At 42.3% G+C, this 21,268-nt stretch overlaps 1 protein-coding gene across 4 annotated transcripts in view; it reads right to left on the bottom strand.

Annotated features, from left to right (window-relative positions):
* Positions 1-2,360: 2,360 nt before the first annotated feature.
* The window catches only part of CCDC141 (coiled-coil domain containing 141), a 229,118-nt gene continuing 210,210 nt past the window's right edge, over positions 2,361-21,268 (bottom strand). For 2 of the 4 annotated variants that reach the window (XM_075529468.1, XM_075529471.1), the window contains 4 exons: positions 20,912-21,024; positions 16,656-16,772; positions 6,353-7,185; positions 2,361-3,819 (listed from right to left, as the gene is read on the bottom strand). In XM_075529468.1, coding sequence (XP_075385583.1) covers positions 3,555-3,819; positions 6,353-7,185; positions 16,656-16,772; positions 20,912-21,024 — 1,328 coding nt within the window. In that variant the 3' untranslated portion in view covers positions 2,361-3,554. Of the gene's footprint in view, positions 3,820-5,295; positions 7,186-16,655; positions 16,773-20,911; positions 21,025-21,268 lie in introns of those variants that run through there. The other 2 variants (XM_075529470.1, XM_075529472.1) reach the window with 2 other exon arrangements.

Raw genomic sequence — 21,268 nt, 5'->3', positions numbered from 1 at the left:
TGATGGTTAATCCAAGTAGAATGACAATAATGGTAACCATTATGGGATCAAATTGCTCTTTTCCCAAACCCCCTGAAATATTTTGACTATACAATGAATATGCAGCTATTCAAATATAAACATTCATAAATTCATCCTGTAGTTGAGTGTGAAAAAATAAGGTATAATTGAATAGTTACATATTCTTCTATTGAATAATTAGAACGGGAAAACCCGATGATTTTGTCTTGGATAGAAGGACGTTAAGAAAGAAATTCTGTGTGACTTTAATGTGTCAAATATATATATATATGTATATACACATGTATTTTGGAGCTTTGCTGTCATCTATTGCCTTCTTCAAACTGGGTGTTCACCATTTAAGCTCTAATACCATTCCCTCCTCCAGATTTAGATTACATTATTTACAGTCCTGGGATCACACAGGCAGATCTGCTTTTTCTATGTGGACTTAGCTGACAACTCACTTAGATGGCTGCTCATTTGAAGCCAACAATTAAAAACTCTAGCCACTATTCTAGCCAGCATCATCTGGCCTTTTTTTAACCACACTTTGTTATCGCTACCATATCTTCAGTGATCTCCTCATAAAAGCAAGTACTAAATTGGGCCATACCATAGATACTATTCTTAGATAAGGTCTATAATTAAGTGCAAGCTCAAAATCCATTCATATATCTGATTTCTATGGATCACTGGTTCACCTTAGAGGTACTGTTATTGCTTTATTGGAGGACATTATCAATTATCTCCATGGGGCATAAGGCAATTCTACTGATAGAACCATCATTTCGCCAGTAGTATAACATTTACAACACTGCTGAGAAAAGGAAAATTACATGTATAAGACTTATTTTTAGACTCCAGTAGATGGCTGTTTACTTATACATATTCAAAACCACGATGCACATCCATTAAAGCCTGTAAGGGCCAGCACTCGATGGGACTGGGTTGTTTCTCCTTATCGCACAAGGTTTTTTGTTTGATAGAATATAGCCTACCACTCCTCCACCCTCTCTATTCATGGAAAATATTTAATATTTCCCTCTTTGACAGGTTTCCAACTTACACAGGTTCTAGCCTTTGCAAGTTTTACCGTACACCCCACTTTAGTCCCCCAAAGATTATATAAGCTGGCATGCAACAGGTAAAGCAAACCAGTAATTTTCTGGCAACCCCAAACCACTAATTCAAGCAAACAGACAAAATGAGGAGACAAATATGCCAAATTAACAAGCTAAGGAAATGTTGAAGAACAAGGATACCACTTTAAGAACTAAGGTGCACTTGACCTAACCCATGGTATTTTCAATTACCTCAAATGCATGTGAAAGTCAGACATTGAAGAAGGATGACCAAAGAATTGATGCACTTGAATTATGATTCTGCCAAAGCATAGTGCAAGCACCATGAACTGCCAAGAGAACAAATCTGTCATGGAAGAAGTACATCTCGAATGCTCCCTAAAAGCGAGGATGGCAAGACTCCATCTTAAATATTCTGTACGTGTTAGTAGGGGAGAGCATTCCTGGGAAAGGACCTCATGCTTAGTAAAATAGAAAGGCAGCAAAGAAGAGGAAAGCCCTTGACAAGATGGGTTGACACTGGCTGTAACCATGGGCTCATGCATATACTAGTGAGGATGGCACAGGACCAGGCGGTGTTTCCTTCTGCTGTAGGTTGGACCACTATGAATCAGAGCCAACTTGATGGTGCCTAACAACAACAACAACAGCGATATACAGTGGAACAAGCGTGAATTTGTGGCTTGGTTATATCTGGTCTCTTTGTGCATGAAGAGGCATTACCCTTTATCTTCACCATAGGCCATAGCAGTTAAACAAGATATGCAAAATATTTGTAACTAGAACAAAATGATAGAAGTGAGAGACTCTGAGTTCTCTAGGATACATAAACTTTTAATAGATTTCTATTAAAATGTGGAATAAAATTAAAAGAAAATTCTAATTAAATAGAATATGCAGCGCAAGAAAAATATGCCAACTATTTACTTGACTACATATTTCACATCTTCAGACAACATTTAGTAACTTTTTAATATTAACTTGAATATATTGCATTTAAATATTTTGATTATTTGTAGACAGTCTTCCAGCAGCATAATTAATTCCTTCCCATCATCAAAATCTGTAATTCATTATTATTGCAAGTAAAGCTTTTGCCCTAGCATGAAAAGACTATGTTTGAAATTTGAAAAACAAATGCCTCTTATTCATGCTTGTTTTTAAAAGAAAACTTACTGAATAATAAATTTCAATAAAAAGCATACAACACCATTCTCACAATGATAATTGTAAGATGAGGATAGAGTTCATCTTAAGCAATATTTTTTATATATTTTTCCATAGACTATCTTAAATTTACCCTCCTGAGTTTATTATCAAATCTTTGAAAAGGGTTTATTTTCAAGCAATGAGATGTTTTACCAAGAACATCATTGGCTACCCTTCCCTCCAGCATGGAAACAGTTCAAAATCACATGCTAGCACTCCTCCTTTAATATCATATTCTTAAGAAACAGCATCTGAGAAAAATAATGGACAGGAGGCTAGTGTGATTTGAAAGCAGACAAAACAATATCGTTGCCCCTGATCTCCATAGAGTTCTTCATGTTCGAGATTTTTGAAAGCTATCCAATGAAAACTCCACGGCCGGAGAGGTATCTCATGAACCAACCCATCTCGCTGATGGGAAACCAAGACACTGATAAGCTTTACTGCAGGCTGAGGAATCAATATTTGAAACAGGCGGACCATGTTGTATTTGTGTCTATGGCTACCTAAGACACTTCAAAGTAAGGGCGGCTATATAGTTGGTCCTTCACCATAGCCTGTGCTCCATCTTTCTCTGTGACACGTAGCGCTGATGGGACTGTGAATCTCCATTGCATGCTGACAGCTCATCTATCCGCCAGTGTCAAACCCACAAGATCAGTCTGAGAAATGATTATTTACAGCGACATCTGCAGACTCAAGAATGTAATCTATGTTGAGATGACATAAAATGAATTTCAATAAGTGAGATCAAGAGATGAATATCACAATGAAATGACAGCTAAATTATTTTTAATTTAAAAATGAAAGGACAACTAATGCAGCGATGAATTTTACAACTTTGGTTAAATGTTTCTGTTGTCATTCCCTACAAGGAGATGTTTATGGGAATAAATAAACATAAATGATCAAACAATTGGATTTGAAATTTAATGTGCATCTGCATACTGATGGGAGACTTGATTTGCATGTCTTTGATTTCGCTTTAGGAGAGAATAAACATGCATCATTTTACTATACCTGCTACTGAATGCATCTCTTTGGGGAGTATAAAATACATCCTTAGTCACTGAAAATCACTTACCAAGTGCCACAAAAACATTAAAGTACTGAAGACCATTCTGTCATTTTACCAAGCAGTGGTATTACCCATATTAGTAGAGAGGAGGTACACTTGATAGGCAGTGCATTGTGGGAAGTCCAGGGACAGGGACAACTGCACTGTCCTTGAGGCTCCTGAGAATGATGTCCATCCTTCCATTATGTAAGTAGCCAGTACATGAAGGACACACTAACATAGAGGACACACAGCATTATCCAGTTCATTCTTGTGATTGGTGGTCTGCAGTTACCTGTCACGTGGAGGAAGACGCTGGAAGAGAGAGTGCCACTAGAGTTATGGGCCCGAGCCACATAGAGGCCAGCATCTGCCTCGCATACCTTTGCAATGAACAGGGAGTGCCTTGTCTCCGTGTGTAAAACCTGTAAGTGACCATCAGCAGACAATTCCCGGCCCTTCTTGTACCTGCAGCAAAGAGTATTTAGTCAGGTCACTGTTTATTGACATCATTTCCACGTTCTCATCACCACTGCAAATAGGCCCATTGCTTCTGTAATGGAGGGGAAAATCTGTTGCCAGTGAGTTGATTCTGACTCATAGGAACCCCAGAAGACAGAGTAGAGCTGCCGTATGGGATTTCCAAGGCGCTGGGCTGCTAATGGCCAGGTGAGCAGTTTGAAACCACCAGCCACTCCTTTGGAGAAAGACGGGGCTTTCTACTCCCATAAAGATTTCCAATCTTGGAAACCCACTGGGGTAGTTTTACCCTGTCCTATAGGGTTGCTAGGAGTCAGCATCTATTCAAGGGCAGCAAGTTAGGTTGGGGTTTTGAAAATCTTTATGGAAGCCGACTGCCATGTATGTCCTCTGTGGAAAGCTGAAGCGTTCAAACCACCAACCTTTTGGCTAACACCCAAGCGCTTGACCATTGAATCACCAGGGCTGCTTCCACTCTCCCTCTCTTTAGAATTAGCAGGAACTCTGTAGCTACACGGAATTCAAAAGCAGTTGTTTATCTTTCGAGCAGAGATCGACAACTGGTAGCCAGAGCAATGTCTTGATTGGTTGGGGCACAGCTTTTAAAACACTTAATTTTTGGATAGCATTTAACAATCGGAATATTGCTTATGAATATTCAAATGTTCAATTTCTCTGGCAAAACCAGCCCATCTGGCCCCCCTGGACCACTGTGCTTCTCTCGTGGCAACAATTACCTAGAGTGGAGATGTCACCGTCCCCCGTGGCCTGCTCATTCTTCCTGCTCTACATAACAGCAGCTGTGACTCCTTCTGAGCATCTGCATCAGAGTGAGACTCATCTGCCCTATCGCAGTCAAGCCAAAAGATCTTCTTGAGACAACAAATACTCGAGACTACAAATATACTCTTTCACATAAGGCCACTTATCCATCATTTTCCGTTGAAAGGAGTCCATTCCAGTTTTATGAATTAATTAGAAAATGCCTTTTCATTATAAAAGGTCTCTGAAAAAGTTGTATTAGTTCTGTTAAATGATATGCTTCTCAAAGTTTCCTGGAAAAATGAACACGGGGCTGCATCTTTCTCTAAAGCTACTACAGTAATTGTTTCTTCTGTACAGCCTAGATTCACATTTACTTACTGAGGCTCTAAGTTTTCCATGTAAGAAGGAACAACAAACCCAAGCCAGGAGCTGGTCCCTCACCCAAGCAATCATTTTGCTTTTGATTGAGTATCCTAAACAGGCCCTAGCTTATCACTTGTTGATTGAGCAAAGCTGTTCGTGAATCTAGTGGAGAAGTAATCTTTTTCTCGATGTGATAATAATCTTAGTTAGTCAACATTTACTAAACCAGAGTATCAATTGTGTGGACAAAATAAGGAAAGTCTTACAATATTTTTCTTTGAGGTAAACTGATATTTAATGATTAATTCAGTACCTTCTGTATTCATCAATATGAAATTTCAGATTTGTAAAATACACACAAATGCTAAAAAAAAAAAGGCAACAAAACCAAACAAAAAACATGAGTGTCTGTACTATCAGGACAAGGGTAGTTTCCTGGAACAATCTGAGACACCTTAGTTTCCTCACATGCACCATGGTTAGTGGCTCACCACAGCATCGTGGGTGGGCAAGTAAATGACCACAGCATTAAGCTCCTATCGATGGAAAATCGTGATAAATAAATCATGATTCATTTTAAACTTCTATTTGTCCAGAAGCACAAACATGTTCTCACGTATCCATCCCAATGCCCTCAAATAAGTCTAGTGAAGAATGAAAATATTCCCTATATTTTTTCAGTTTTGTCAACATGAAAAGCCAAGACGCCTCTATTGTTAACGGCACCTGGAGACTCAGAGCCTCTTGTCTGCTCTTTTCATTTTCTAAGACAAGTAGCTTTAAAAAAAGTCTCCAGAGTGAAAATCATATTGTCCACCGGTCAGTTATGATAGAACCGTTCAAAATGAGCTTATTACCTGCCAACTATAAAAGGTTTTATCCCTTCACAGCACAAGAACATATTTAAAGAAGAAGAGGAGGAGGAGAATGAATCATACTCCAACAATTAAATATTACAAAGCTGGGGAAAAATGAAATGAATGAATGACAGAAAACGGACGACCTTAAATTCTATGTTTTTCCCATTGAATACGGGCTGTTAAACCACAAAAATGTCCTGGGTTTATCGAAATGGACAACAGGGAAGATTTCCAGTGCCCCATCTTTAGAAATGACGAGTATTGAATGGGGAGGATGGGGTCAGGAAGTTCAATGCACTTACAGTGCCTTCGAAGCTTGTTAAATTATTATTGTCTATGGTGACTTGTTTCCTTAAGCACATAAGCCATGCTGGTTCTAAAATGAGACTGGGGCTTGAGGTGAGATGGAATCATGCAGAATCCCAGTGTAGTAGAACATTAATCAGCCACCCCGAAATGTTAACGTTAGTGCACTCAGATTTCCTGGTGATTCAATGAACCTGTTCTATGACTTGTCGTTATAGGCTACCCACCATGTCAGTGTAGGCTCTGGAAATCCTGTTACTTCAACTTCCAAAGTCACTGGAGAACCTTCCATGACAGTGACATTAGACAGGAGCCTGGAGAACTTAGGTGCCTGGCCAGCTAGGCTGACCACTCTGTTCTTGGCTGGTGTACTTTTAATCTCTTCTCCGGGAACCACTGGCCTCTGATAGCCCCTGTTGGTGTCTGATTGAACCCCGAGGCTGGAGGAGGTGTCAGGGGAAGCATGCAGCCTGTCTCGGGTTTTAGAGGCCTGACTAGCAGCATGCATCTTCTCCTGTGTTCCTAGCAAGCTTCCCTGAGGCGGGGGGTGCTGCCGTAAAGCTTTCTCATGCATGTCATTCAGCATGCTCGCTGGATGTTCAGCACTGATTCTGCTGAAGACAGTGCTCCTTTCCAGAATTCCCCGGGATGTTAATGGGGTTTCAGCTTTGAGTTGGGGGGCAGGCCTCTCAAATTGACTTGAAAACATTGTGGTCTCAGTGTGACACTGGTCCGCAAAAGCCACAGGTGGTGGGAGAAGAGATTCCTGGGCTTCCTGTGGGCTGCTGCCCTTAGTCTGCATCCTGCAGCTGCTCAGGGGAAGGCCCAGGGAGGAGGTGCTGGGAGGCTCCTCCACCTCCATGTCAGACGGGCCCGGGAGGGACTCGGGGCTTCCTGGGAGTGGAGGCAGAGAGATGTCATCAGGTGAGACACACTCCTCGTCCTCTGCTGAGAGCATGTCTTCAGGCGGGTGCAGGCCCCGCGCGCCCTCTTCTTGGGCAGAGGTCTGCTGCGGCAGGCCCTGCGGAGGCTGATCCCCATCTGCCCCGTGTGTCTGCCCCTGGAAAAGAAAAGTGCCGAAGCTGCAAGTTAGTCCTGCTTTCTCCTTTTTTGAGGCCCAGTTGGGGAGAACCTTAGTTTCAGAGAGACAACTTGAGAAAGCCTATAGTGTTCAGCAGGAGTATAGAACTTGAAACCCGTCTGTCTAGCCTGGATATAGTTCGCTCCGTGACTAACTGACCTTAACTCTGTGAGTGATCTGTGACGTAGGCCTTGTAACACAGAAGAGTGAAAGACTTAATTCTCATCTGTAAAACTCACTGGGTCAATGTCTTCCAAACTAAGACCCAAAGAGCCCCTTCAACCAGAAAAAGTCTGCTTTGGGCTGTTTGATTGACTTACATTTATCTCACTGCAAACACAGAGTTCTGAATTCCCCAAACTTCCTTGTTAGATACCCCTCCCAGAATAACCCTCCTAGTCTTTCTAAAAAGCCATTCTCAATGGCTGGTTCTATTTTCTTCAGACTCCTTAATTCTATTTTTACATTTAAAAGATTTATTGAACACCTACTGTATTAAGCATTAGAGATACAATGGTGACTAAAAATAGTCCTTGCCCTACAAAGTGATATGTTAATGAGGGAGGTAGCATAATTAAGCACCTACATATTATGGCTTTTCCCAAGACAGCAAACCCAGATCCAGTGGAAGAAAATCTGCCACTTAGTTTTGTGCCCATATGGCATGACATCATACGAAGTGCCACGAAAGTAGTGTGCCTTTCCCCACTTATCCTTTCCTGGTCAACATGGAACCATGTCAAGAGAGAGCACAGGAGCACCAGCCAATGGTGCTGAAGAAAGAGGTCTAAGTGGACTGAAGGCATTAGCATAAAGCAACACCTGAGGAATCGATAGCACTGATTGAAATGGCTCAGCAAGCTGATGGAACAGAGACACTTGATCTGTGCTAGGAAATTTGGAAGATAGCTACCTGGCCAACTGACTGGAAGAGATCCAGATTTAGATCCTTTCCAAAAAAAAGGTGGCCCAACAGAATACAGAAATTAGCCAACAAGCTAATTAATATCACACGCAAGGAGCATTTTGCTGAAGATCCATCAGCTATGGCTGCAGCGGGCATTAGCAGGAAGCTTCCAGAAATTCAGTAGAGGATGTGAAACAGGCATGACCTTGCTGATGTCCGATGACTCTGAACTCACAGTCGAGAAGCCCAGAATGATTTTACTTGTGTGTTATTGACTATACAAAGGAAGCTGCCTGTGTGGGCCATAGCAAACTATGGACCTGCCTCGGGAAGAATGGGAATTCCAGAACACCCCACTGTGCTCAGATGGAATCTGTACGTGCATCAGAAGCAGTTATTAGACCAGAACAAGGGAACCCTGCCTGGTTTGAAATGAGGAATTTGGGTTGGGGTCAGGGTTTATTCAGTCTTGATGCTACACAAATAATCTGAGAGGGTGGGCTCTATGAGGAAGAGCGGGGCACCAGGATCGGAGGAAGGCTTGAAAAGCGCCTGCCACATGCGGATGCCCCAGCCTAGCCTGCTGAAAGCGAGGGAGGCTTGAAGCGCTTGCTGCTAAAGGTCAAGGATCGCAGCCTTCGGCGTGGATGACAACTCAATGTAAAGAAAGCCAAAATCATCACAACTGGACCAATAAGTAACATAATAAATGAAGGAAAGATGGAAGTTGTCAAGGATTTTATCTTGCTTGGCTCCGTAATCATTGTTCACGGAAGCTGCAGTCATGAAATCCGATGGCACGTGGCATCGGGTAAACTGGAAACATGCGTGTTTAAAGTGTTGAGGAGCAATCATATTACTTCAAAGATGCGGGTGCACCTGACCCAATCCATGGAATTTCCAGTGGCCTCCTACGCATGAGAAAGTTGGACAGTGAATACGGAGGAGGGAAGAAGACTCAATGCATTTGAATTAGGGTGCTGGTGCAGAACGCTGAAAGCAGCACGGAATGCCAAAAGTACAAGCAAGTCTGTCTTGGAGGAAATGCATCCACAAGGCTCCTTAGAAGCGAGGATGCTACTTTGGATGCGTTATCAGAAGCCAGTCACTGGGCAAGGACCACATGTTTGGTAATGTGGAAGGGCAGTCAAAAAGAGGAAGATTCTCCAGCAAAAGGACTGATAGAGCACTACAAAGGATTCAACTTATCCTAAGGACCAGTGTGAGGATGGGGCAGGAGCTGCAGGGTTTTGTTCTGGTGTGCATGGGGTTGGTCGCTACGAGTGCGAATCGAACAAGAACTGCATGTCTTCTTCCCCACCGGTCAGAACAGTCTCTGCATTAATAAGGAAAGGAGTCCTACAGATGCAGTGGATTAAGCACCAGGCAGCTAACTGAAGGTCAGTGTTTCAACCCCACGAGCCATTCTGTGGGAGAAAGAGGAGGCTCTGTGTGTCCCAAGATTCCATCTTCAGAAACTGGGCAGGGCTGCGCTACTCTATCCTGCAGGGTCCCCACGACTCAGAATCAGCTTGATGGCACCGGGTTTATCCTCTACTGGCTTTTGCCCTGTAGGTAATTCATGCACTAAAGAAAGTTATGTCTTTCTAAAAATATATCATTTTATTGGGAGCTCTTAGAGCTCTTAAAACATTCCACTCATCAATTGTAACAAGCATATTTGTACATATGTTGCCATCTTCAATTCCAAAACATTTTCTACTAGAATCCTTGATATCAGTTCCTAGTTTTCCCCCTCCCTCCCCTACTCTCCCATCCTTGTGAATCCTTGATCAATTATATATTGTTATTATTATTTTGTATCTTACACTGTCCCTTGTCTCCCTTCACCCACATTTCTGTTATTTGTCCCTTTTGGGGGGCAGGGCTATATATCCTACCTTGTGATGGGTTCCCCCTTTCTCTCCCTCCCCCTTCCCTAACTATTCCTCTAGCCTCATGATATCACTATTCCCACAACTGTCCCTGAGAGGCTTATCTGTCCAGAATTCCATGTGTCGAGAGCTCTTATCTGTACCAATGTTTGTTCTCCGGTCTAGGCAGATTTTTAAGGTAGAACTGGGTCCTAGTAATGGGGGAAGGAAGCATTCAGGAACTAGAGGAATGATGTGTGCTTTGTTGGTGCTATACTACATCTTTGTTGAATCATCCCTTCCTTATAACCCTTCTGTGGTGAGATATCCGAGATGCAAAGCAAACAACTTTATCGATGAGAATAAGAGGGATTGGAGTGGAGACGAAAAGCCCATCTGTAGACCATTGGAAGTTTTGTCTTACATTGATTTTGTTATATATATATATGTTTTGGAATTGAAGATGGCAACATATGTACAAACATGCTTGTTACAATTGATGAGTGGAATGTTTTAAGAGCTCTAAGAACCACCAATAAAATGATTTATTTTAAAAAGACATAACTTTCTTTAGTGCATGAATTACCTATAGGACAAAAGCCAGTGGAGGATAAGCCCAGTGATTATATATATATATATATATCAGGCAAAATTCATGCTCCTGACATATCAGTTTTTAAGTGAATAAATGTGTTTTTACTTTGAAGGGTAGAAGCCAAACTCAAACAATATTCCTTTTCCTGTCTTACAGAGGGGATTTTACCTCAGAGAAAGTTAAGCTTGCACTGCCAGAGTCAATTCTGACTCACATCGCCCGCCTAGGACAGAGTCGAACGGCCCCTGTGGGTTTTCAAAAGTGCAGCTCTTTATAGGAGCGGGGAGCCTCGTCTTTCCCCTGTGTAGTGGCTGGTGGTATCAAACTGCTGACTTTGTGGTTAGCAGCCCAACACATAACCCACTACCTTATCAGGCCTCCATAAAGTTAACCTAGCTTCAAGAAAATTATTTCTGTCAGCTGTTTAGGCATTTAAATTTGGGATCCCCAAGCCAGAAGTTCTTGAAAGTCCCTCTCATTTAAAATAGACAGACAGAAACCTAAATAAACAGGTCCCATAGCACACACCCTTCCTTCACTCAGTTGTCCCTGCAGTTAGCTCTGCCTCTGTGGGCCTCTTCCTGAAAGCAGAATCTCTGCTTATCCTTCTCCTCTGACAGCCTTTGCTCCATCCTTCTGCCTACAATCGAAGGACCGCTCTACGTCATTTTTAGCAGCTTCTGTCTGCACACGTTGTTTGCAAGGGGGTTTGTTTTCTTTGAAAGTCATTGGTTCTTTTATTCTCTGCTTGCTCTGTAACTAGCAAGCCCTGTCTGCCTGTACGGTCCATGGGTGGACTTCACTCAGCCTCGTGGAACGAACGAAAAGGTCCAACCACTCTGCCATCTAACAGCTCTTGGATGCTCTGGAGAATCGATTCCACATCCTTTGAGGCGCTTTCTGTTTACTCAACACGCTCAAGGTCTTCTCCAGTTTTGGTTCTGGAGACGGGTGTCCTCTAGAATCGACCATCTGTTGGGGTGTTCCCCCTGCTGGGCCATGAACTCCTTCACAGGAGAGCGGGGGGTGGGCATTTGCCGGTGTGAAGGCCGTCCAGGGAAACGCTAGGACGACTTAGGCAGACAGCCTTCACCTCTGCATAGAAGAGGGAGGAGTGAAAGGTGTCTGAGAATTTTCCACCAGCTCAGCAGAGAATGCTGCATCAGAGGCCAGGCCCTCTCCCTGTGCCTCAGTAGAAATACACTCACCTAAAATGTAGGGCTTTGCCGAAGCAACTGACCACCATGAGTAAGTCTCTCTAAGACAGCGGTTCTCAACCTGTGGGTCGCGATCTCTTTAGGGGTCAAATGACCCTTTCACAGGGGTCGCCCGATTCATAACAGTAGCAAAACAACAGTGATGAAGTAGCAACGAAAATCGTGTTATGGTTGGGGGTCACCACCACGTGAGGAACTGTATGAAAGGGTCACGGCTTTAGGAAGGCTGAGAACCACTGCTCTGAGGCCATCTCTTCTGGCTGGCCTTCCACACAATGGGTACATTCAGATCAGCCCTCGTAGAGGGAATGCTCCTGCCGGGGCCCTGGGGTTGCTGCGGTTGTTTGTGTGTGGTCCAGTGGGCTCACAGCGACCTCACGGGCGACTGGTGTCCCAGACGGAAACACTGCCTGTTCCTCCACCCTGCTCCCTAGTGCTCACAGACAAGCACGGGGCTCCTGCAGTATGTCTATAACCCCATGGGCAAAGAGAGCTAAACCAGAGGTGACGTTTTGGGAAACCCACGAATGAAGTCCATAAACCTCGTCCTCCCATGGGGCTTTTATTGGTTACTCATTCCTGACTCATGTCTTACTTTTAGCTGGTGCCAAGCTCAGGGAGGGAACCCAAGGGCATTCCACCACCACCCCCTCCCACACACCCTCTCTACAATTCCTAAAATGGAAAAATACTATTCACAGAAAGTAACACTGCCAGATACTTTCTACAGAATTCTAAGAGAGAAGCCGTTTTCTCAAATCTTGCCCGGGAAGCACCTTGTGAATGCACCTTCCCTCAGCAAATCCATTTGTTTCCAGAATAAATTTACTTCCCACCTGAAAGCAGTCTGTGGAATCATTCATGTCTTTGACCTCAAAGACATATTTTGTTAAAGTGATTGTATTGATTTGTTTTTATTCGTTTCACTAAGAACCACATCAGACTGCGGATCCACACTGAATTTTTAGTCAACTAAAATTTCCAACCTCCTTTGTCTTAGATTTGGACAATTTATTTTTAAAGGCAGGACCAATCAAACACCAAGCCACTGCCATTGGGGCTGACCAGGCTTCCTTGGAATGTTTAGTATAACAGTAGTGTTCATGCTTTATGAATCGTCACGTGAGGAGGTGGGTTGACATGGAGAGCTACAGGATCTTTGTAAGAAGAAAAGCGTATTTATGTGGCCCAGTTCCTTTCAAAGAGCTCTCCTGTAGTCTTCTAGAAGAAGAAGAGAAAGCACCTACCTGAAATTCAACAGAATTTCAGTTCTGACACTAGCTAGCTGAGGTTTGGGGTGGGTGCGTGGGTGGGTGGGATATTTCATCCCTCTTGGCTCAGTGTCCTCAACTGTAAAAGGACAGTCAACCAGTCCCTTCTCACCCTAGGATATGATATTGCTAAGTGCCGGGATTGTCAACCCGCATCATCCACCAAAGGGTTCTGTGACTTTACTTAACCCTCGTGATCCTCTCTGCCTCCATTTAACCTCAGCGGTTTGGGACGTTGCTGGGGAGTTAGCTTCATGCTCCCCTTGGGAATAAAAGCCCCCCCCCCCGCCATCTGTTAGCAGGGCTACTCACAGTGCGTTTCCTCACTTGCCCAATTCCATCAACTATCTTTGTGGTCAGGAAAATGAAAGCATTCTGTTATCTACAGGAGAAACCTCTTGGCGTGAATATGAATAGGATTTTGAAGTTGTTTTGTGTAATTATCCTTTCTGACTCTAATAACTGTCCTAGAAAGAGCAACCCCATTTCCAGGTATCAGATTTGAATGCATGTATTTCCTGATCACCTGTTGTGATGGTTCCCATTATCTGCCTACTAGTGTTCGGGAGGATCATTATATCTGGCCTATAATGGAAATAATAGAAACAATAAGGAGTGAAATGGGAGTGAGCTGTTTAACAAGGAAGATTACAGCTGCTGTTTCATTTTACCATCTGCACCAATTGCATGAGCATGTACACAGGAGATGAAGTCAGCCAGAGTTCTTGACGGTTATAATGATACACCTTCACTCTTATCCCAAATGACTGATGGTCTAGGATGGGGTTTCATTTATATTAAAATGAAAGCTGTTTTTTTTCTTCAATGAAAATGAACCCTGATTCTTTGTTTAAATGAATCTGTTTCTTTTAAAAAGAAAAATAAATAGAAGCAAAAAAACCATGTTTACTGTGTTTACTTTGGGGTACTAACTTCTGCTTCTAACCTCCTAGTAAATGTGCCTGGGTCACTGTAAAATGTGCAGAAAAAGGTGAGAGAAATGATACAACTTTTGATTTAGCCACTCTCAGAGTTCCATCACGAGGTGAGGTGCAGTTAATGCTGCCCTTTATTACTTTGACCAGTGCTTCTCAGTCTGCGGTGATTCTGTTCCTTGGTGGACACTTGGAATGCCTGGACACAGTTTGGGTTGTCAAAACTGGAAATACTGCTGATAGAAGTCGATGACGCTACTAACACCAAAACCCAAACCAAACTCACTGCCAACTCACAGCAATCCTGTCGGACAGGGGAGAGCTGACCCTGTGGGTGTTCAAGGATATCAACCTTTAAGGGAGAATGCAGCTTCATCTTTCTCCCAAGGGGCACCCGGTGGTTTGGGACTGCTGACTTTGCACTCAGCAGCCCAGCATGCAACTCACTATCCCACCAGGGCTAAGTACGCTGCAATGCTCCCTGTTTGTACTTCTCGGCAACAAGAAGTCTCATGGTGCCGAGATGGAGAATTACTGATTTGTACACAGTCAGAGTAATTGAAGACCATTTTAATTAAAGATAAGATCAGACATAGGAGAAAGATAGGGGTTCTACCCCCCCCAAAGGGTTACCATTTTGTAAACTTGAAGAGGCAGGGCTACTCTGCCTTATAGGGTTGCTATGAGTCAGCATCGACTCAAAGGCAGTCAATTTGGGGGAAGGTCAAATAAGATGACTAAGCTTTGGCAGCTTTCCTTCACTGTGAGAATAACCAAGGTTAAGTGTCTCAGGGTCATAACCCCCAAAAGTAGTGCATTTAATAGATGCTCAATGGTTACATAATCACACTAGATTTTTACATAGATGTCACTTGTGGAAAAGGAAATCTTAAAAACTGTATTAGCTTCAAGGATCTATCAATCTTTTCAACAGGCTAACTGCAACAAATGACGATGTTTTTAAACTTCATATGTCTAAAGAAGTATATTTTATTCTTTGGAGGGGCAGTTGACTTTGCTTATTCCTTCATCTCCTCGGGAGAGAAGCATTGGGAGCAGGCAACTTGGCAAAGCATAAAGTCAGGAGCTAATTATAGTCGCGCGGCTATACATAGAGTGTGAACAACTATCTGGAAAGTCTGTATTTTTTATTTAAATAATATTTTGAAAGCATGATACATTTGCCTTTTGTGAATAGTTGAAATTTTTACTATATGCTTTACTGTAGCTACAAGTGCATTGGTTTGAAAGTAATTCAACCATATCTCTAAATACTTCAGTATTTATATTGTGGCTAGATTCTAAAGTTCAGTTTATGTTACTGGAAATAGCATCTTAAAGGTAGAATCTGAAGTAACAAGATACAATAAAATTTCATGTGCTAAGATGATTTTTTTGGGGGGGAAGTAAAGTCAAACATTATCAATCATAGGTCCAACTCAACCTCAATCACTGCCATCAAGTTGATTCCAACTCAGAGACGCTATAGGACAGGGTAAACGGCCCCTGTGGGTTTCCCAGACTGCATCTCTAAAGAGTTACAGGAGTAGAATATCTCCCTCCTCTTTCCTCTGTCGAGCAGCTGGTGGTTTTGAACTGCTGGCCTTATGGTTAGCAGCCCAACATGTCACCCACAATGCCACCAGGACTCCTAAAAACAGTTTGGTGGTGTAATAAAGAGGAAGAAGTAAAATGTAGAGTTCAGTTTGGATATTAAAGAGCAATGCAAACGCAACTAGAAATGAGGGATGTCAAAACGGTCCATTGGGGAAATTATGACCTTCAAATGGCTACACCAATGCCAATCTAAAAGGCGACTGTTCCAATATTTAGAAGTGCTAATGCAAGGAAAACAGCATAAGAGAACAGAATTCATTAAGGAGCCAGCCAGAAGGAAGGAGGAAACTCACATTGCGTTTACACTAAGAGCTTTGACTGAAACACATACCAAAACATAAGTCCTCTACCTTCCAGTCAACTCCATCTTTGATAGCAGTGGTTCTCAGCCTGTGGGTTGTGACCCCTTTGGGGGTTGAACGATCCTTTCACAGGGGTCGCCTGATTCATAACAGTAGCAAAATTACAGTTATGAGGTAGCAACAAAAATAATTTTATGGTGGCGGGCGGGGGAGGAGGGTCACCACAGCATGAGGAACTGTATGAAAGGGTTGCGGCATGAGGAAGGTTGAGAGCCCTAGAGGATAGAGTATGAGTCTATAGATCTTTCTGGAAATAGACAGCTTCACATTTCTCCTCAGGAGCAGCTGGTGGGTTTGAACGGCCAATCATGCAGTCAGTAGCCCAAGCTTAACCCTCAGTCCCATTAGGGTTTCTTTGAAACATATCAAAACAAACCAACCCACTGTGCACAAGGTGACTGTGAGTCATCACAACTCTGTCAAGGGGTTTCTGCGGCTTTGCACGTCTTTACCAGAGCAGTGAGGCTCATCTGTCTTCCGTAGCGTGGCTGGCGGGTTTGAACGATCAAGCTTGCAGTTGGCAGACCAACGCCTCCCCGCCAGCACCACCAGGGCTCCTTTGAAATGGATAGGCTTTAATTTGGGGTTTTGCTTTCTGTTTGCTGAGTATGATGATGAACCTCAAAAGAAAAGTAGTGAATAAACAGCTGAGGCTTCATAGTTTCCTTTACCTTATTGCTTTCTTCATTAAACACTGGCTGCTTATTTCTTGCTGGCTCTTTTAGTAGGTCAGTACAATCATCATGGAAGTCTTCCATATCCAGATTTATGTTTAAAATGTCTCCCTGCTGAACAAAGCGGTGGTCAGTGAGAGGCTGGGCCAAGAAAGTTAGAGGAACAGGCTGTGCAATAACCACTTGAAGGAAAACGTAGACCTCTTGCAAACTTTTGGAAATGTATGCCACAAGAGACAGATCAGGATGTGATTTATAAAATCATCCCTCCACGCTCCGAATGCTCATCCTTCTTCCCAGTTCTTTGAGAAAATTCATTGCCAGAAAAAAAGTGGTTATTGCAAGGCCAGCAGGGAAAATAAAAGTAATTGTTGTAACATTACACTACTTTAGGAACAATCTCTGGGTAAAAAGAATCATTGGATAGGGGGTGGGGGGGTTTGAACCATTCAAAGCACCCAGGTAGAGATTACTACCACTATTGGATGGAGCCAAAGCAGAAAATGTTGAGAATTTACATTAGCAAAACATTTGGGCCACACGTGAAAAGAAGAAACTATAACTACAATAAAGGAAAAAAAAGGGAGAGATAACTAAGAATGCTTCATGTGGTGGTGGTGGGGGGGGTGATATTTGCTCCATTGTTTCATGGGGCTCAGTTTTAGCCAAGAAGGTGGAAGGGGAGCCAGAGGGAGACCCCAGATTATCTAAAAGTAAAGACTCACAAGTACCCTGGACAAAGCGTGATGATTGAGAGAAGAGTCTCTGTTCCATTTGGAACACAGCAATGTCATCAGATGCATGTGAAAGACATGAGCATGCTCCTCAAAGTTGACGTGCTCCACTGAGGAGATGTAGCTTTCAGCTCCAACGCTAAAGTGCCTGTGTTACTGGGTAAATCACTCTCTGCTTCCGTATGCCCGTCATAAGGCTTTCTGCTCTCATAAATATTTATAGACTTGGCAATCTAAAGGGGCAGCTCCTCCACCCTTTAGGCACCACGAGTTGGCTCAATAGCAGTGGATTTGATACCTAATTCCTAAATGGGGGCTGTTGTGAAAGCGAAAACGTAAAGGAACCACTAGAGTGTGAATTAGGAGATCTAAATTTTAAAAGCTTTGAACCTGTTCCTCCCCCTTTAAAACAAATAAAACTTGTATCATAACTTTATCTAAAGGTAACTTTGAAGATCACAGAAATGATATTTGAAAGTTTTTTTTTGGCAAATCTCAAGTTTCTGTACAAATGGAAAAGAAAATTATCATAATTTCAGCCTTAACAGAGATTCCCTGGTCCCCTGCTTAATGATCCCCGCAAAAGTGAGTCATTGCACCAGCCTCCAACTCATGACAGTCCAATGTCTATGCTTTCTGTGGGACCATCTGCAAAATGTGCTCTACAAGCATTCTTTGACAAACTTTGGTTCTGACTGATGCTCATTAGGGCAATGCTGATTCTTCTTCCGTGTACCATGAGAAGCTTTTATTCACCCACATCAAAAATTGTCGAGTTATTGAATGATTCTTTATCTCTGTACCAACACTTTGCACATTTATTGCAGATGCCCTAAAATTTCCTGAAGCATCTGCTTTGGGCAAAGCATTGTGTTAAATGTGGTGGACTAAACTAAACCGTTCATACATCGCACTTCCTCAAACTCAATCAAGTCATGCTTGGCGTGGTAATGGTAGCTATAGTGATGGATATGCTAAAAAAGAACACCAAGTGCTGTAGGACATCGGAGAGGTAATTATACAATCAAAGGAAATTAATGGATGAGGTGGTATTTGGCATTGATTTTGACAGATGGTGATATTTTGATAAGCAGAGAGAGAGAGAGAAGGTCATGTGCTCAGAGTAAATATTTAGAAGTAAGAAGTCCAGAGAGTGACCAGCAGATTAGTTGGACGGGAGCCTACAATGAATGTAGGTGCACATGCTTTGGAAAGGAGCCGAAATAATCTGAAAACATAAAAAGATCTCAAGTCTTCATTTTATCTGGTAAGCAAAGACAAGTTTGTAATGCAGTAGTTTGCTATGAGAACTCTCCTTGGAAGGATGATTTAACTGGAGTTTGTAACCGGAGGCTCTGGGATAGCACACAAGAGAGTGGAGTGGGACCTTGAGAATGGGGAAGAAAGGGTACAATCCTAATTACTGAGGGTTCAGAGGGAATAGGAAATAGAAAGTGCGGGGGGGGGGGTACTGGAAACAAGTCTTTCAGAAAGACTATCTATGATTGGGAGAAGGAATTTTATTTATTAAGTTGAATCTGATTTTTAAATGTGCACCCCAATTGGGAGGGATGTTGTAAACAGGAAAACCAAAGTATCTGAGGAGGTGGAGATTTTCAACTTAGGTATTAGTAACACAAACAGGTGCTCAGGCGATAGGGGCAGGTGGGGGGAAACGATTGAATATAGCCAAAGATATGAGGTATATGGAACATTTATGCATTACAGATGACATTCTAATTCTAACACATTTATGGAAAGAAATGAACAGATGGGTTAAATTACTTGTCATTAAAAATTTCCTTATGCATTTAGTCAAATGTACTTTGTAGAATTTCTCATCGGAAATAATGCGAGAGAAAGGAACAGCTATAGGATCTTTATCGGAGCGTTACTGAAAACGGGAAAAACATGGACCACAGAAATAAAGGTAACTGTGCTCAGAACCGTGTCAGCTCCATTATGCTCAGCAGCCGACACAACCAACGTTAATCATGGGCATCGTTACCATGGCATTCAACACGAGACTGCCCATTGCTGTTGTTGTTATTATCAGGTGCTGTGAGTCAGTTTTGATTCACAGTGACCCTTTGCACAACAGCATCCGGCCCTGTGGCACCCACCCATTCTTCTGATGCCTGAGTCCACGTCAGTCCATCTCATCGAGGCTCTTCCATTCTTTCTCTGCTCCTCTGCCTTACCCCGCGTGACGTCCTTCTCTAGGGACCGGCTTCTCCTGACAACACGCCCAAAGTACGTGAGGAGATGAAGTCTCACCATCCTTGCCCTTAAGGAGCATTTTGGCTGTACTTCTTCCAAGACAGATTTTGCTGTTCTTTCGACACTCCGTGTACCTTCAGTGTTCTTCACCAGCACCGCAATTCAAATGCATCGGTCCTCCTTCGTCAATGTTCAGCTTTCACATGTGGCGATTGAAATGACCATGGCTTCAGTTAGGGTCCCTTAGTGCTCAAAGTAACATCCTTGCTTTCTAACACTTTAAGGAGGCCTTCTGCAGCAGTTTTACCAAATGCTTTGATCTCCTGACTGCTGCTTCCATGAGCATTGATTATGGATCCAACTGGTACAAAATCCTTGACAACTTCAATATTTTCTGTTTCTCATGATGTAACCTATTGGTCCAGTTGTGAGGATTTGGGCTTTCTCTACAGTGAGTTGTCATCTATACCAAAGGTAGCAATCCTGTGATGGGGCTTTGCTATTTCCTCCACTTTCCTAACCGAGAAGCTGAGTGGAGGAGATTAAGTAATTTACCCCAGGTAACAGATCTAACTATTTCTGGCGTTGGTATGCCAATGCAAATGTGGTTTCTTCTGGAGCCTGTGTCCTTTATTACCCTACTATTCTCCCCATCCTACAATAAAAGGTTTTTTACAGTTTTAAGCACAATATTAATACAACCATGATTTTTGATAAGCAATAGTCAAAACAATACTATATTTCTTTCTTTTAACTGACTGCTAGGCATATGCATGTTTCCCTCTGTTCTTACCATCAGTTGTCATTCAATCAAATTTTCATTCATTATATTAATTTTGCATTCATTCACTTATTAATTCAACATTAAACTAATGGTTAGATTAATATTTCCATATGATAAGTTACGGTTATTTTATTTTCTGTGGGGTCACACTTTTGAGGGAAAACAAAACTACATCTATCATTTACAAACAAAAACATGAGGCTATTTAATCTAGATTAGAGGTTGGTTTTATTGGCACGTTTATCCTTTAGGATGTGATCCATGAAGATGTAAGTGAGACACCTTCATTGTGCTTAGTCTTCATTCCCAGCAATCGTTTTCTTTGTAGTGATAGGAAAAAAAAACAGAATTAATGATCAGAAACACCCAGATAACTATATTAGAAAGCTGGGAATGCACACATTATGTCCCTTGAGAATTTCTTTTAGAACATCTTTGCACTAGAACACATGGTGGCAAACACATTCATAATTTTAATTCCTCAAAAATACATATTCTAGAACAAAATTAATTACCTCCAGTTTTTCTTCAAGCTCTGTGAGAGAGCCACATAATTCAGTCACAGATTCAAGAACCTCTGTGTGTTTTGCCACTATTTTCTCAGCATACTTCTTCCCTTCTTCCAAACCTAGAGAAGAAGGGGTGAAACTTTTTAATAAAGGTCAAATTGTTAACAGAAATCTTAGAATTTCAGGCATTTCCTCATATCCCCGACATCTGGTATAAGGGCTGGTAGATGGCAACTGTTTAATAAACACTTGCAGGATATATAAATAAGTAAGGACTTTTGAGGAAAAGTCAGGTCCTCTAAGAAAGTATTTAAATTTGCTGTGCTATGTCCCTATTATTGATCCTAAATATATTGCCACGTT

Source organism: Tenrec ecaudatus, chromosome 13, assembly GCF_050624435.1.
Source record: "Tenrec ecaudatus isolate mTenEca1 chromosome 13, mTenEca1.hap1, whole genome shotgun sequence".
In the NCBI taxonomy this organism is placed as follows: domain Eukaryota; kingdom Metazoa; phylum Chordata; class Mammalia; order Afrosoricida; family Tenrecidae; genus Tenrec; species Tenrec ecaudatus.
This window is presented reverse-complemented; position numbering and strand designations above follow the sequence as displayed.